This window comes from Thermobia domestica, chromosome 15 (assembly GCF_964235325.1).
Source record: "Thermobia domestica chromosome 15, izTheDome1.hap1.1, whole genome shotgun sequence".
Classification (NCBI taxonomy): domain Eukaryota; kingdom Metazoa; phylum Arthropoda; class Insecta; order Zygentoma; family Lepismatidae; genus Thermobia; species Thermobia domestica.
In genome coordinates this window covers 90076353-90089803 of record NC_137468.1, presented here as the reverse complement: position 1 = coordinate 90089803, position 13451 = coordinate 90076353, and the positions used below count along the sequence as shown (strand labels likewise).

Below are 13451 nucleotides of genomic sequence, written 5' to 3'. Positions count from 1 at the left end.
GTTGTATTTTATTGGTGTCACATTTTGCTCTCAGAAGGTTTAGTATTTCTAATAATTATGTATGGACAGTATCGTATATACCTCAGTCGACTTAGAATGACGAAATGAATACTTTTATAGAAATTAGGCCACTTAGGGAAAGTAACTTACGGTTTGTGATATATATATATATATATATATATATATATATATATATATATATATATATATATATATATATATATATATATATATATATATATATATATATAATTTTCTGAAGCCTGAGCATTTCTAATGATTTTATGCAAACAATCTGCGCATCAATCGATTGACGCTTTAATTCTAGCTTTTTAAGTATTAGACGTATTTATTATTTTGCATACACTAGTTAAAATGACCGTTTTTCGCAAAGGAAGAATAGGAGATATAAAATATTTGAATCCCCTCTCCCTAAAGATATATACATTTCAATGAAACTGTAACGATAAGAAGAAATCCATAATGTCACCCATTCTCACTCTCGATGGCGACGGGTTCAGAACTTGGAGTTAAGCGACATTGAGAGTGTCACTATTCATCTCCACAACCCTGAAAACCATAGATTAGACACTAATATCGGTAGTTTTCGATTATATTACGTATCACCCCATCCCACACCCCTCACGTCTCATGCTGATGAGGGATGAATTAAGATATAAACAGCATCGAAACAATAATTGATATCACGATTTGACGTGTCATTCTCTTCCCGCTATCCAGACCTTCTGAAGCCGGTAATAAAAGGTTAAGTTAAATAAAGCTCCATTCACAAACCAAAAAACCTCAAAGTAGGTGCAGTGGACTTTAAAGATTTGGCCTCCAAACATAGACACATTCATTTTTCTTTATAAGGCAGTTGGGTATATGCACGGAGGTAATGATCATTATTTCAAAAGTTTTGAGAAAATGTCTACAAGATACTCTCTAAGCAATTCCTGTTATTGTTCTAATACATTTTATTCTTTTCATTTAAATACTTTTTATCTTCCAGAAGTAATTACCCCATACTAAAATGCCAAGTGTCAAATAAAATAGAAATATGCATAATATGCTATGATTAATAGATTTGTACTTATAGACACCTTGGGCCTTATGCAGAGTCGTTCTGAGCCGTGATTAGTTCCATATTAAAGAGTTCGACTAACATATTTCATGCAGTAGTCAGTCCTTTAGTATGACGCTAATCATACGTCAAAACGACTCTGCATAAGGCCCCTTTAATTTACGTAGTACGTACACAGCTCTTGATAAGTTTTTACATAATTGATATTATGCATATTCAAGCTTAACTTCACGTTTAAGTGTTAATAGATTAACTGATGAACAGTCTGTGCCAATCATGGAACTGCTGAGATGAAAGTATAACATCTCTGTTTTGTTATGATTTAATTTTTAATGTATAAATATTATGGAACAATCAAGTGGTAGACTTCTTTATTGTCTTATTATCTTTTATTTGTATTGTGCTAATATTATTGGGCGGTATTCAGAGAGGATTCATTAATCGAGTGTTACTCACAGACTTGTTAGTAATAATACTAACTCTTTACTAAGGAAGGTACACTTTTTTGTATTCAGTCAACTTTGAGTAGAATTAAAATGATGATTTGGGTATGATTAACTTATACAGCCCTAATGCATCGGGTGAGAAAAATAAATTGTGGCAACTACGGAAAAGTAGATCAGCGCATGCGTAGTCTGTAAAAAATGAAAATATATGAATATGAAATACGAAATGTTGTGTTGCACGCTAAACCGTGGGCAAAAGATTAGCCTCTGCTCTATATTAATTAGTCACATGTGATTAACTTCGTCAAATACTGCGTCCTAATCAGAGACTCTGAATACAATTTTGATAACCAACCCTTAGTCAACCTCGTAGTATGGATTTAATCAGACATCAAAACAACTCTGCATAAGGCTCATTGTCTTTATAAATGTCGTGTCATCGGCATACATAATAGTAGTTTATAATAAGTAAGTAGATAGATGGTTAACGTATACGAGAAAGAGGAAAGGTCCAATTACGTTTTCCTGTGGCACTCTTGTTAGTACATCAAAGTATTATTAGTATTATTTGCTTGCATAATTTCAGTACAATTTTCTTTGGATTCCATGTCCTCATCCCGGAGCCGTCCTTGCAATGTTTGCAAATCACAGCCCGACACAAATAATAAGTATGGCCTACATAACTGAAATGGCGGCAGTTCATGGCCAGCTTTGTATTGCGTTGACGAAAATCCATATGAAATAAGGTTCCTTTAGGTAGTATTAGCAAATTTGCAGGCCACAATTCATAAGAAAGTATGCGTTAACAGTTTTTGGTAGTGAGTTTCGAAAAAGTTTGAGTAGGATAGAAGATTCCAAAACTCAAAGTTAGCTCTACTGACGACATATCGCAAAATAATATAAAATATGCCGTGCCAATTTTCGCAAAATTCTCTATACAGGGATTCAACGCAAAATATCATTAGAACTCGAATTCCGATTAAAACAAACATTTTCCAAATTTTGCGTTGCCTTCACGTAGATTGATATATTGTGCGCCGGATGGTATATCGCAAATTAAATTGCTTTCCCAGTTAGGCTAACTAATCAAAAGTAGTTGCTTTCCCAGTTAGGCTAACTAATCAAAAGTAGCTATATTGTACATCTTGCATAAATACAGAGTGATTTTACGATCTTCAGATATTATTTTACTTTATTCGTTAGTCGGTTGGGGGCAGTGACAGTCCAAGTGGTAGACGAGATAAAAAAAAATGGAAGGAAGCGGTGATTCACATGCCTCCTCCAATGCTACCGAAAACGAATCAAAACTTCCTGAAGAAAATTCAGCGGAGAAAGGACCAACATCTAAAAGGTATGGAGTACGACGCAAAAGATCATTTCTGTTTATCTCCATGTAGTGAATAGTGTTTACTGCAACACCGAATAATGCAGATATAAGTCAATGTTATTGCGTGACATGAGATTTTTTTATAATTTTTTAACGATCTAATACTGATTAAAAACTGCAATGAAAGCCATTTGACAATATTTTAACCGATATTTATGAAAAGTTATGCGGAACTTCCTCAGCATGCTATTTTAAATTATTTACCCAGTAAGCGATTTGTTTTGGTACATATGCAGAATGGATTGCGACGTGATTCTCTCTCGGTAGTAATGGAATGAATTTAATCGAAATTAGCGCTAAAATTTATTATTTCCTAAACTGTGATTGTAAGTTAGACTAAATAAGAAAGCATTGAATCCTTTCAATTATTTCATAAGCAGACCACCTTGTAAATACATATAAACAATTCGGCAATGACTAGGCATAATACTGACTTGCGGTAGTAATTGGTTTAAGGAATAAGATTACAGTTTCTTTTAGGGCCGTTGTTTGAATGGTGGATAAGTGTAATGCTTATTCCTAAAGTGCATGTCAGTAAACTAAGTGTCTATATATTCCGCATCATTCATGAAACCGTACCTCGTTCAGGGAAAATGAACGTATTTGGCGTTTTATGTAGAACATGCAGAATTCAAGGAATATACACGTATGTACACTTACCAGGTTAAATTCTGCCGCGATTTGGGGATAATAAATGATAAATTGATAGATCAGAAGAATATAGTATACAACAGTTCTTCATTTCCCAAGGACTCACGAAGATCTTTTACGGATTATTCATTGAGGATCTAGGAACTTGAAAATGGGGTAACAAAGCGACTTTCATTTACTTATCGACTGAAACTTGTACATGACATACCACCATTTCTGTACATGGTGCAAAAGTTAGAACTATCCTCGAGTACGGTGCACTTTATGTGCGCCTCTGTAGTGCCCTTGTACTTTGTATTTCACTTTGTGTGTGTGTGTTGGGAGGGGACTTGAACGCATATTGCATGTCTTGTGCTCGTGGATAGTTCTTACTGTTGCATTACGTACAAACGTGATGGTATTTCATGTAGAAGTTGTAATAGCACACATAAGAAACGCAAATCACGGTGTACTCATACTGCATATTCCAGTGTGAGTACAACATGATCTGTGTTTCTTGTGTTCTATTACCATTTGTACATGACATACCACCATTTCTGTACGTGGTGCAAGAGTAAGAACTATCCTCGAGTACGGAACACGATGAGGAACTGTTGTATACTATTACCGGTACTGGTACTGGTAAGTTAGAGTAAATGAGAAACCTACATCCTTAGTGTCAAAGGTTCATATATTATATAATTAAATAAATAGAATAGCAACGTTACAGCAGTTCAAGGTATTTCATTTAAGGCCTGCCAAGTTTTCAACATGGTAATGATGACTTATGGTTAGGTTAGATTGGTTTTTTTTTATCAGTACATTAATTTGACGCGGCGGGTCTTATCGGAGGTTAATTCGGCTAATGTTCCGCATACAGCGGTCGCGGATTAGACCCACATGACCCTGTTTTCAGCGTTGTATTACTGTTTATTTGTTGTGACTCTTCTGTCATTTACGTCCTTCACTCTTAGATGACGGTGTAGTTTTAACCCACCATGTTTTGGAAGATCTACAGGTAAAATCCAATATTTTGCACGAAAAGACATGTTTATAAGGAAGGTGCAGGCGACAGAATTAAATGCAAAGTAATTTTAAGTTTACAAGTGTAGTTACCAGTATAAAATAATTAGAAGTCCTTTACGACGGTGAGTACGTATGAAAGATTGCTCTATTAGATGCTATTTTCCACCGGCAGCATATTTCTACACAGTTCACATGACTTGTATTTTATATTTGCAAGTTGAGCTTTACTAGTGAAGCCGTGACAAATGCTATTTGATACTCGTATCATTGCCAAAAAACCACTTCGTTTTCACTACCCTCGCTTATGCCTGCTCTATCCGGACGGTAGTTAGTGGAAAACCACTTTATTTAGAACTAGCTGAAATACTCATTCTTCGCATGGGGGCTGTATTTGGAAGTCAACGCCTGTGAGAGTATCACCATTCATCTGAGCGACCGTGAAAACTTTGGATTTGATACTAATTTCGGTCATTTTGGATTATTTGTGCTGTCTCGGTAACCCCCCCGGCCCGCATACAATGGTAGCTGAATTTGAAAGTCATCACTAATGGAAGTGTCACCATTGATTCAGCGACCGCGAAAACTATAGATTTGACACTAATGTCGGTTATTTTGGATTATTTTTACATGTCTCGGTACCCCTGCCCCTCCCGCGGTGACCCATGGCCCGCAGTCGAATGGGATGAATTTGGAAGTTAATGCGATCGGAGTTTCACCATTGATTTCAGCGACCGCGAAAAGTAAATTCGACACTAATATCCTTAATTGTCTACTACTTTTACATGTCCTGGTAAACGCCCCCTGTTTCAAAATTTAAAACAGAAAAAAAAAAAAAATCTTGATCTGCCGCCTGGACCAAGAACCCGTGACCCAAATTTGGTAATTCTCGGTCCACTCGTCTGGTTCCCAGGCCGCGCACAGACAAACAATCAAACTCTTTTTTTTTATTTTATTTAGGAGATAAAAACACGTGCTATCGGTGTGGCACAGCTTTGCGACATTTCTATAATCACTTTGTACACTGCCTACACGTAGCAATTCAATTCACCATATCTTTTCTTATAGAGTACTACGTGGTAAAGAGCACAATTTCCATTTCGTATTTCTACTTTATTATACAAGTAAGAGCTAAGATCCCTATATATTTTGATTTGTTGTGAAAAATCAAGTAGCATATTTCTTCTGTTGATTTCAGAAATGTATGTCCCCCTCCCCCCGTAAAATGGAATAGCACCAAAATTTTGCCTCATTTCACCACATTTTCTTCATGTAAATACAACTCCCCTTTTATTACTTTCCGCTGTATATTACTGTAATTGCCTCCATTCCTGCAGCATACACGTAACAGTGGGTTTGAAACACTGCTATATTATGCTTTGTTGCCTGTATAGGTACTTAATATTGCATCAATAGGCGAACTAATATAGTCCAAAATTTAACTTCATTTTCCTCTCTAATTAATCACCCTACATAAAGTTCAAGTACTAATTATAGGTTAAAATCATAAATTTATGATTTTAACCTATAATTAGTACTTGAACTTTTCGGATAAACAGGTACTCGCCCGATACCTATTGCATTTGGTTTACTCCGCCGTTAGACCTGATAAACCCAATTGACTCGATAAATTCGTTTGTCTCGTTTTGCCTGTTTCGACCGTTTGACCCAATAGACTCCTTACAAGTTCGTACATAATAAATAGAACAATTTGTGTTACGATAATAAAGTGAAACAACACACTATTGATAATAATGACAAAATGCGCTTGTTTTCATACAGACAGGGTTATCAGGCCAATCCTGTTCATAGGGTCAATCGAGCCAACCCGTTTCATACTGGTAAAAATACAATACCGGTCCGGGATTGATTCTGTTTTCCGAGCATTACCGAAAATGTAATGATACAAAATTTCTTTGCATTCCAATCAGTATAACAACAAATGTTATCTGAAAGTATTATTATTACATTATTATTATTATTATTATTATTATTATTATTATTATTATTATTATTATTATTATTATTATTATTATTATACAAGCGTTGGATTTTTAGTAATGGGAACAACGGTATATCTTGAAGTAGAGTACTTACAAGGTTCAAAGTTTTACAGGCCCTCGATGTAATCACCAGCATTGTGAATCACACGTTCTCACTGATGTGGAAGCCACTGGATGCCTTGGCAGTGCCTAATCTCTGAATAGTGCGGATGGAGCTATCGGTATGGAAGTAGTTCCTTCATCTTTGGGAAGAGGTCGTAGTCGCAGTGATTTAAGGTTGGTGTAAAGGGACAAGTTTTGCCGATAGATGTCACTACAGTCTTCGTCTCTCTCTCATGTATTTTTTACCTTTCACGAAAATTCACGATTTCTCTTACAAATTTCAACCTAGAAACTTAAAATTTTTAGAGAATTAACTTCATAACTTATCGAAGGCAACAATCCGTGCCGATTTTTTATTTAGAATTTTCTTCGTAGTTCAAATGGCTTGATTGTTGAAATGAATATCCAAACGTTTAACAATGTAACTGTTTCAAGAATGAAGAAAATTCTAAATAAAAAAATGGTACGGATTGTTGCCTTCGATAAGTTATGAAGTTCCTTCTCTAAAAAGTTGGAGTCTCTACGTTGAAATCTGTAAGGGAAATCGTGAATTTTCGTGAAAGGTAAAAAATACATGAGAAAGATACGAAGACTGTAGTGACATCTATCGGCAAAACTTGTCTCTTTAAACTATCCTTAAATCTGGAGAATACGGGGGGGGGGGGGGTGATACAGTACTTCACAGCCACAGCGATGCAACAAATCAGTGACCGCACCTGCTGAATGTGCCCTTGCATTGTCATGCAGAATGATGGGTGTGTTCGTCAGGAAGTGGCTTTGTTTTCGTCTTTCAACTGCTCGCAGATTGGTTTTCAAAAAATTGCAGTAGTACTCTGCACTAACGGTGTGTCCTTGGGGGGACGGTAGATTTTGATTCCACAATCCCAGTCATGTGCAATGATGAGCATAGCTTTCACATTAGTTGGGGAATTCCTAACTGTTGTTTTTCTCGGTGATCCAGAATGACGCCACTCGTTTGATTGCCGTTTCAGCTGTGGTTCATACACTCTGGCAATGATCAAAGCAATAATCCGCCGCAAGAAGGCCTTACTCACGTCGATACCACTCCAAGTGTGTTCGAGCGGCATCATATCGCAGTCACTTGTTTTGTTCAGTCAGATCATGTGGAACCCACCTTGAGGCGATTTTTCGCAATCCCAGGTTCTTCAGAATTTTCAGCACAGTCTAATGCGCTTGTCCTGTATCGTTGGCCAGATGACGAATCGTGGCGTTCCGATCCGCTAGCACTAACGCGTTCACGTTTTAAATTTTTACTTTTTCTTTACTGGTAGCACGCGCGCACGTAATTTTCAGTTTTTCGATAAGGACCTATGATAAGCACAATTCTGTCTTCCATCCACGATCACACTTTCTGAAAACGATTGCACCAGGTTTCTGTGCATTGTGTTTATTTTCTTACACTTTTTTTGTGATCCACCCTTCTGATTTTCAGCACTAAAGTTCCGATACTGGTGACATACCTAATGTTGAACAAACATGCCTCATCTACTTTTAGGTTAGATTCTGTAGATACATATTTCTGGTTTCGTATTTACGTATTATCTATATCTGCACAGACAAATACTACTTTAGATTGTTGGACAAAGAGGCTTGCCAGGAATAAGTTCCGTCGGTTGCTTTTTCTTCCTTTTAAGATGGTCACGCGTTATTTCCAAATAATCCTTTTTGTCCCCTTTCTTCCAACCTTTATGGCATTGGAGAGAATTGCAACACTTGTCCAATAAGATGATGGTATTTGGCAGATTTTTTTTTTTAGTATAAGAGCTGCTGATCAACCTCGCTTAATTCACTCATTGATGTTAAATGTCTACTTAATTTTCCATATACATGACAGTCCTCATGAACATGCTGTCCGATAGAGCACTCCATTTTCATCTCACCCAATATCCAACACACAACTGTTCATTACAAAACACAGCACTGAACTGAGGTCTTGCTGGGAGCTAGTTTCAGCAGTAGGCGTGTTCAGGCTTGGCTGATAGTGCTGTTACACAAAATTGCATGCAATGCGATGTCATGTTCAGACTTGTAATGACGTGCGCGTTATTAATTACTAATCATACGTGCTTGTTAGGACCTGCTTTTTTGTTTGTTTGTTTGTTTGTTCATGCTTTGTTAGTAACATGGTATTTTAGTGTTCTAGTCATATTTACTTCCATTTTGACGTATCGTACATGTTATAGCTGAAATAAGAAATACATGTCATTGTCCTATATCTTGACATCATTTTGTACATAACTTTGTAACGTTACAGTTTGTGTAACTGCCAACTCTATTTTTTTCTGTTCTTTTTTTTTTCCTTTTTTTTTAACCGTAGGCACACTTATGTCCAAAATGATTGTCACATATCTATAACTGTTTTCTTGTAAGAATATAATTTGATAATGATTTCGCAGGGTACTTTTAATACTGATGTTATGTGTATAATCGGGAGATATATATTTGTGGTAAATTTCATAGCAAAAGAATTATAAATACGAAAATTAGAATGAGTAAAACAAAATGTTGTTAAATAGACAAGAAAGTTTTATTTTTGTTTTATTGTTCTTATTTACTGCTCTTTTGACATGAAGTTTGCCACATACATGTGTGTGCCGATTATACACATACTAACATTATAAGAAATACCGGACAAATTCGTTATCAAATTATATTCCTACAACAACATATTTATAGACATGCGACAATAATTTTGAACATGAGTGTACATTGAGAACTAAAAGTCATTTAGCGTAAGTTTCAGAATTTTTGCACTTCCTCCACCAGAGATATTGAGAAGTGCAGACATCGTCGAAATCTCATTTTAATTTTTTTCATTAATAGTAGTATGGTGTGTTGTTAGTTTCTTAACAGAATTCGGATCCTTCATTTCTCCTTGCAGCACAGGTTGCCTTTCCTTAAGTTTTGTTATCTCATCTGCTTGTTTAGTACAGACCAGTTACAGTTCCTCCGCAACAGATGTCAAGTTATTAATGTGTTTATAAACTTTAGACTTTAAATTATTACGCAATTTGAAAAAGATTTCTTTTCATTCATTTGGTTCTTTCATCTCTCAGGGCAACGAATTCCAGTTTCCTCTTCTCCTTAGAGTCTTCTTTAAATTCCATCAGTTCCTTCCGTGTTAAATGTTTGAATTCATAAATTTCCTTTCGAATAGCGGACATTTCATTAGACGACTTCTCAGACTGATTACTTATTTTTCTATAAATGATGTAATACATATAATGTTTCAGGAAAGAGGTCTGTTCTGGGGGGCAAGCTATGGATTCTCCATCACCACCAACAGCTACAATACACTTCTTAGCGGTTGCGCTTGTCTCTCGCACTATTGGCAATCGTTCACAAGTCCACTCTGTGTTTGTATTGTATATCTGTTTGTGTTAACAGAACACGAAGTTCCACCGTATACTCAAGCAATCGAAGTTGTACCATAACTCACAACCATCACGACACCCGATGGTTTAAGTTAGTTTTCCGAATGATCTCATATCCTCAACCGTATTTGTAACTTATAGTTCGCAAATCACTAACTATTTGCGGATCACTAATTGCCTGTGAATGTACACTGTTTCGTAGAGTTCTTTTTCCTTTCAACTTTCGTCATTTTTCGGAATTGTAATTCCCAATAGTCGTCCTAACTTCAGCTAGGTCCTAAAGGTTAATAACTTCTTACCTCATTTAGCGACAGATTATCATATGTTGATATGAAGACTTGACCACAACCAGGGTGCGATTGTTACGCTATCTAGCGACATCTGACTGTGTCACTATTCTTCGTTTCGTCTTTGTGTTTCTTGTCTCCCAGGAAATACCTAATTATAGTTGCACCTTAACCAACGAGAAGTGCAGTAGAGGTATTTATATTTATTCCAAGATGTAGCCCTCAGACGTCCAGTCCGCCTGGTCGGTGTCATCTTCAGTCAATGAGAAAATTATTGTTCAATGTATATGTGTAATGCAAGTAAAGAATACAATACAACAGAAGTGATGATCATTTGATAAATGATTAGCCTCATGCTAAGGTAATACAGAATACAGCACAACGAACGTCAAGAAATTCAAACGGACTTGAGTTTTCAAATTGCATGATCCCTAGAGTAAAACCTTGCAGGATACCTACAGGAATCCAGCGAACATTTTATTAGCGTGTACAGCCATATGAAGTTCTACTCAGCATTTAGTAATATGCCATTGCAGAAGCCATCTTACGCAATAACTAAGAGTGAATAATCTAAGTAAGTTTAGTAATTTTCATTGCTTTCGATAGGCACTTTTATTTAGTATAACTCCGTAATTATAACGAAACCAGCATAGGCTCTGCCTAATAATGTTGCTAGTACGTAATGAGGGAGTCAGGAAACAAGAACATGGAGATAAAGAATATCTCAATCTAGCATGAAAGTTTAAAGCAGTAAATGCGTAAAATAGATAAACTAAAGTTAATTTCATGCGTGATGTTCATATGTATTCTGTAATATGAAGAAGTGTGGGCAATTATTTCAGTTAGAAGAAAGAACAGAAAGGAAACCTAGTTCCAGTACAGAAAACTAATCTTCTCGTAACAACACAAATTTCAGTAAGATATATTTGGAATAGATCACCGGATCCATTACGATGTAAAGTTTGTGTGTAACTATCGTCGTCTTCTGTATATGAAACAACAGTTTTTTTTTTTTTTTTTTTTTTTTTTTGTTCTGTTCACTAATAAGCAGTTGTTTCAAGAAATGACAAAAAACATTTGCATACTGTTTGCTGAAATGGAGAAATACTGTAACGGAGCAAAGTGGCCTGTTACACAATGCTGGGCTTCTGAAAGAGAATTCAGTAGCTAAAACCATATTACGAAACACAAAAGTAAAACTATCAGTAGAAATTAATTCGTAGAAATTTAAGTAAAAGTATAAGTAACCTAATGAACAAAATATGAACTAACCGTACAGTGCCAATGTGTGTACCCTATGAAATCATTTCGGGAACCTTTCCTGCTCTCATCTTCGGCCATTGCAAATGTGAAATTCGATGTGGATTATTAGTCGATGAACATTTCAAGAACTACATTTTGTTCCATGTTGGTTATGGACTTAATAAATAGAAAGTTCAGTTAATTTATAGTTTTTTTTTCTTTCTTTTTTTTTCTTTTTTTTTTGGGGGGGGGGGGCAACCGAGAATGAGAGTAGTGTCAACTCCCGAAATGATTTCGCTGGGATAAATTCATTGGCATTGTAAATTAAGGAACTATGCTATTCGGTTTCTGTTTGTAATTTTAACCTACCGAAGTTTATTATTATAAGGTCAGACGTTTATCAATGTAAGCAAAACTTTTTTTTTCTCGGCCATTTCTTGTTAACACCGCGATGTCTTCCTGGAATGCCTATCTTCTTGCTTGATGCTCGTTCAATTCCTCCTCTTTCCTGCACATTAACTCTTCTCAGAGTTTGTCCTCTCTCTGATTAAATATCAAATTATTGTTTTTCAAACCTAATTACACATATGTGAAAACTTTAATCCTTTAATTGACAATAATTCAGAAATTCTCTTTAAGATGTTTCAGTTTGTTTTTCTGGTTGGTTGAAACATACCCTCCTAACCGTGATTTCCTGCCTTTTATGGCATATTTATATTTTGGATACAAAATACAGGATATTCATTTCTAAGCAACATTGCCCTGAAATAGCTAATCATGTATTTCTAGTAGGCAATATTTGCCCGCAATATGATCAATAATAATTAAGAATATTTTTCAGAAGGAATAATTAGCAGCAGTTTCGTTGAAGTATTTCCCAAATAAAGCAAACTTTTTCTGCGGTACTAACTTTGACTGTCTCCTATTGACGAAGGTTACTATTATCTAAACGAGTGATCCGCAAATCACGAATGTGAGTTTAAAAGCAATAATGCCAATTAAATAATCACTGAAGTTATCATTTTGTAACTCAATAGAAAGTTACATTGATTGTAAGCGACAGGGTCAAATAAAGGGTTAACACTACCATAAATATACCAATAACACTGTTCAACGAATTTTGATCGAAAGTATGTAAATTCTTTGAAATTGCGATTTTTACATTCATTTAAGCATAATATGAAAGGAAATGATAATAGAAGAATTTTCTTAACTCAGGTTATGAAAAAAAAAAAATAAAATAAATAAATAAAACGCCCTTGTACAACAGTAGCTGTATATATACAAATGTATTAATATTTATAGAACATTTAACCAAAATCCTTGTAAAAACCTACATTTCACTTTTTTTTATCTATTTCACTGTGATGTGATAGGCTGGGGAGTTAAGAAGTACCCTAACCTATAGCTTTCTATACTCTTGTACTTCCTCTTTCAAAATTACGCAAATACCAGTTTCACAGCGATACAGAAAATAAAGTAACCGTGGTCAGGTTAAAGATTAACAATTCCGTAATAAAAATCAGTATTAACATCAAAACATGAAAAATATGTACAAATACCTTTTTGTGCAAGAACTACACTGCAATGTAGACAAAAGTTTCAAGTGATTCCTTGTACAGGATTATGTTTATTTTATTTTGAGCGTCTTCGCTTGGCTTGCCTTTTGTAGGTTACATCTGGAGCATCCCTTGCAATAGTCCAACAGTAGTCGGCCAATATGTTAGAACTCCACTTTCCCTCATATCTCTTCTCCATGGCTGCAATATCTTGATGGAAACGCTCACCATGTTCATCACTTACTGCTCCACAATCTTCGGGAAAGAAGTCTAGATGTGAATGAAGAAAGTGG

General features: G+C 35.6%; 1 protein-coding gene across 1 annotated transcript in view; it reads left to right on the top strand.

The window, feature by feature from the left end:
• Positions 1 to 2718: 2718 nt before the first annotated feature.
• Nmt (N-myristoyl transferase) overlaps positions 2719 to 13451 on the top strand; it is an 89948-nt gene continuing 79215 nt past the window's right edge. Inside the window, exon 1 of the mRNA XM_081739933.1 lies at positions 2719 to 2881. Coding sequence (XP_081596059.1) covers positions 2781 to 2881 — 101 coding nt within the window. The 5' untranslated portion in view covers positions 2719 to 2780. The remainder of the gene's footprint in view (positions 2882 to 13451) is intronic.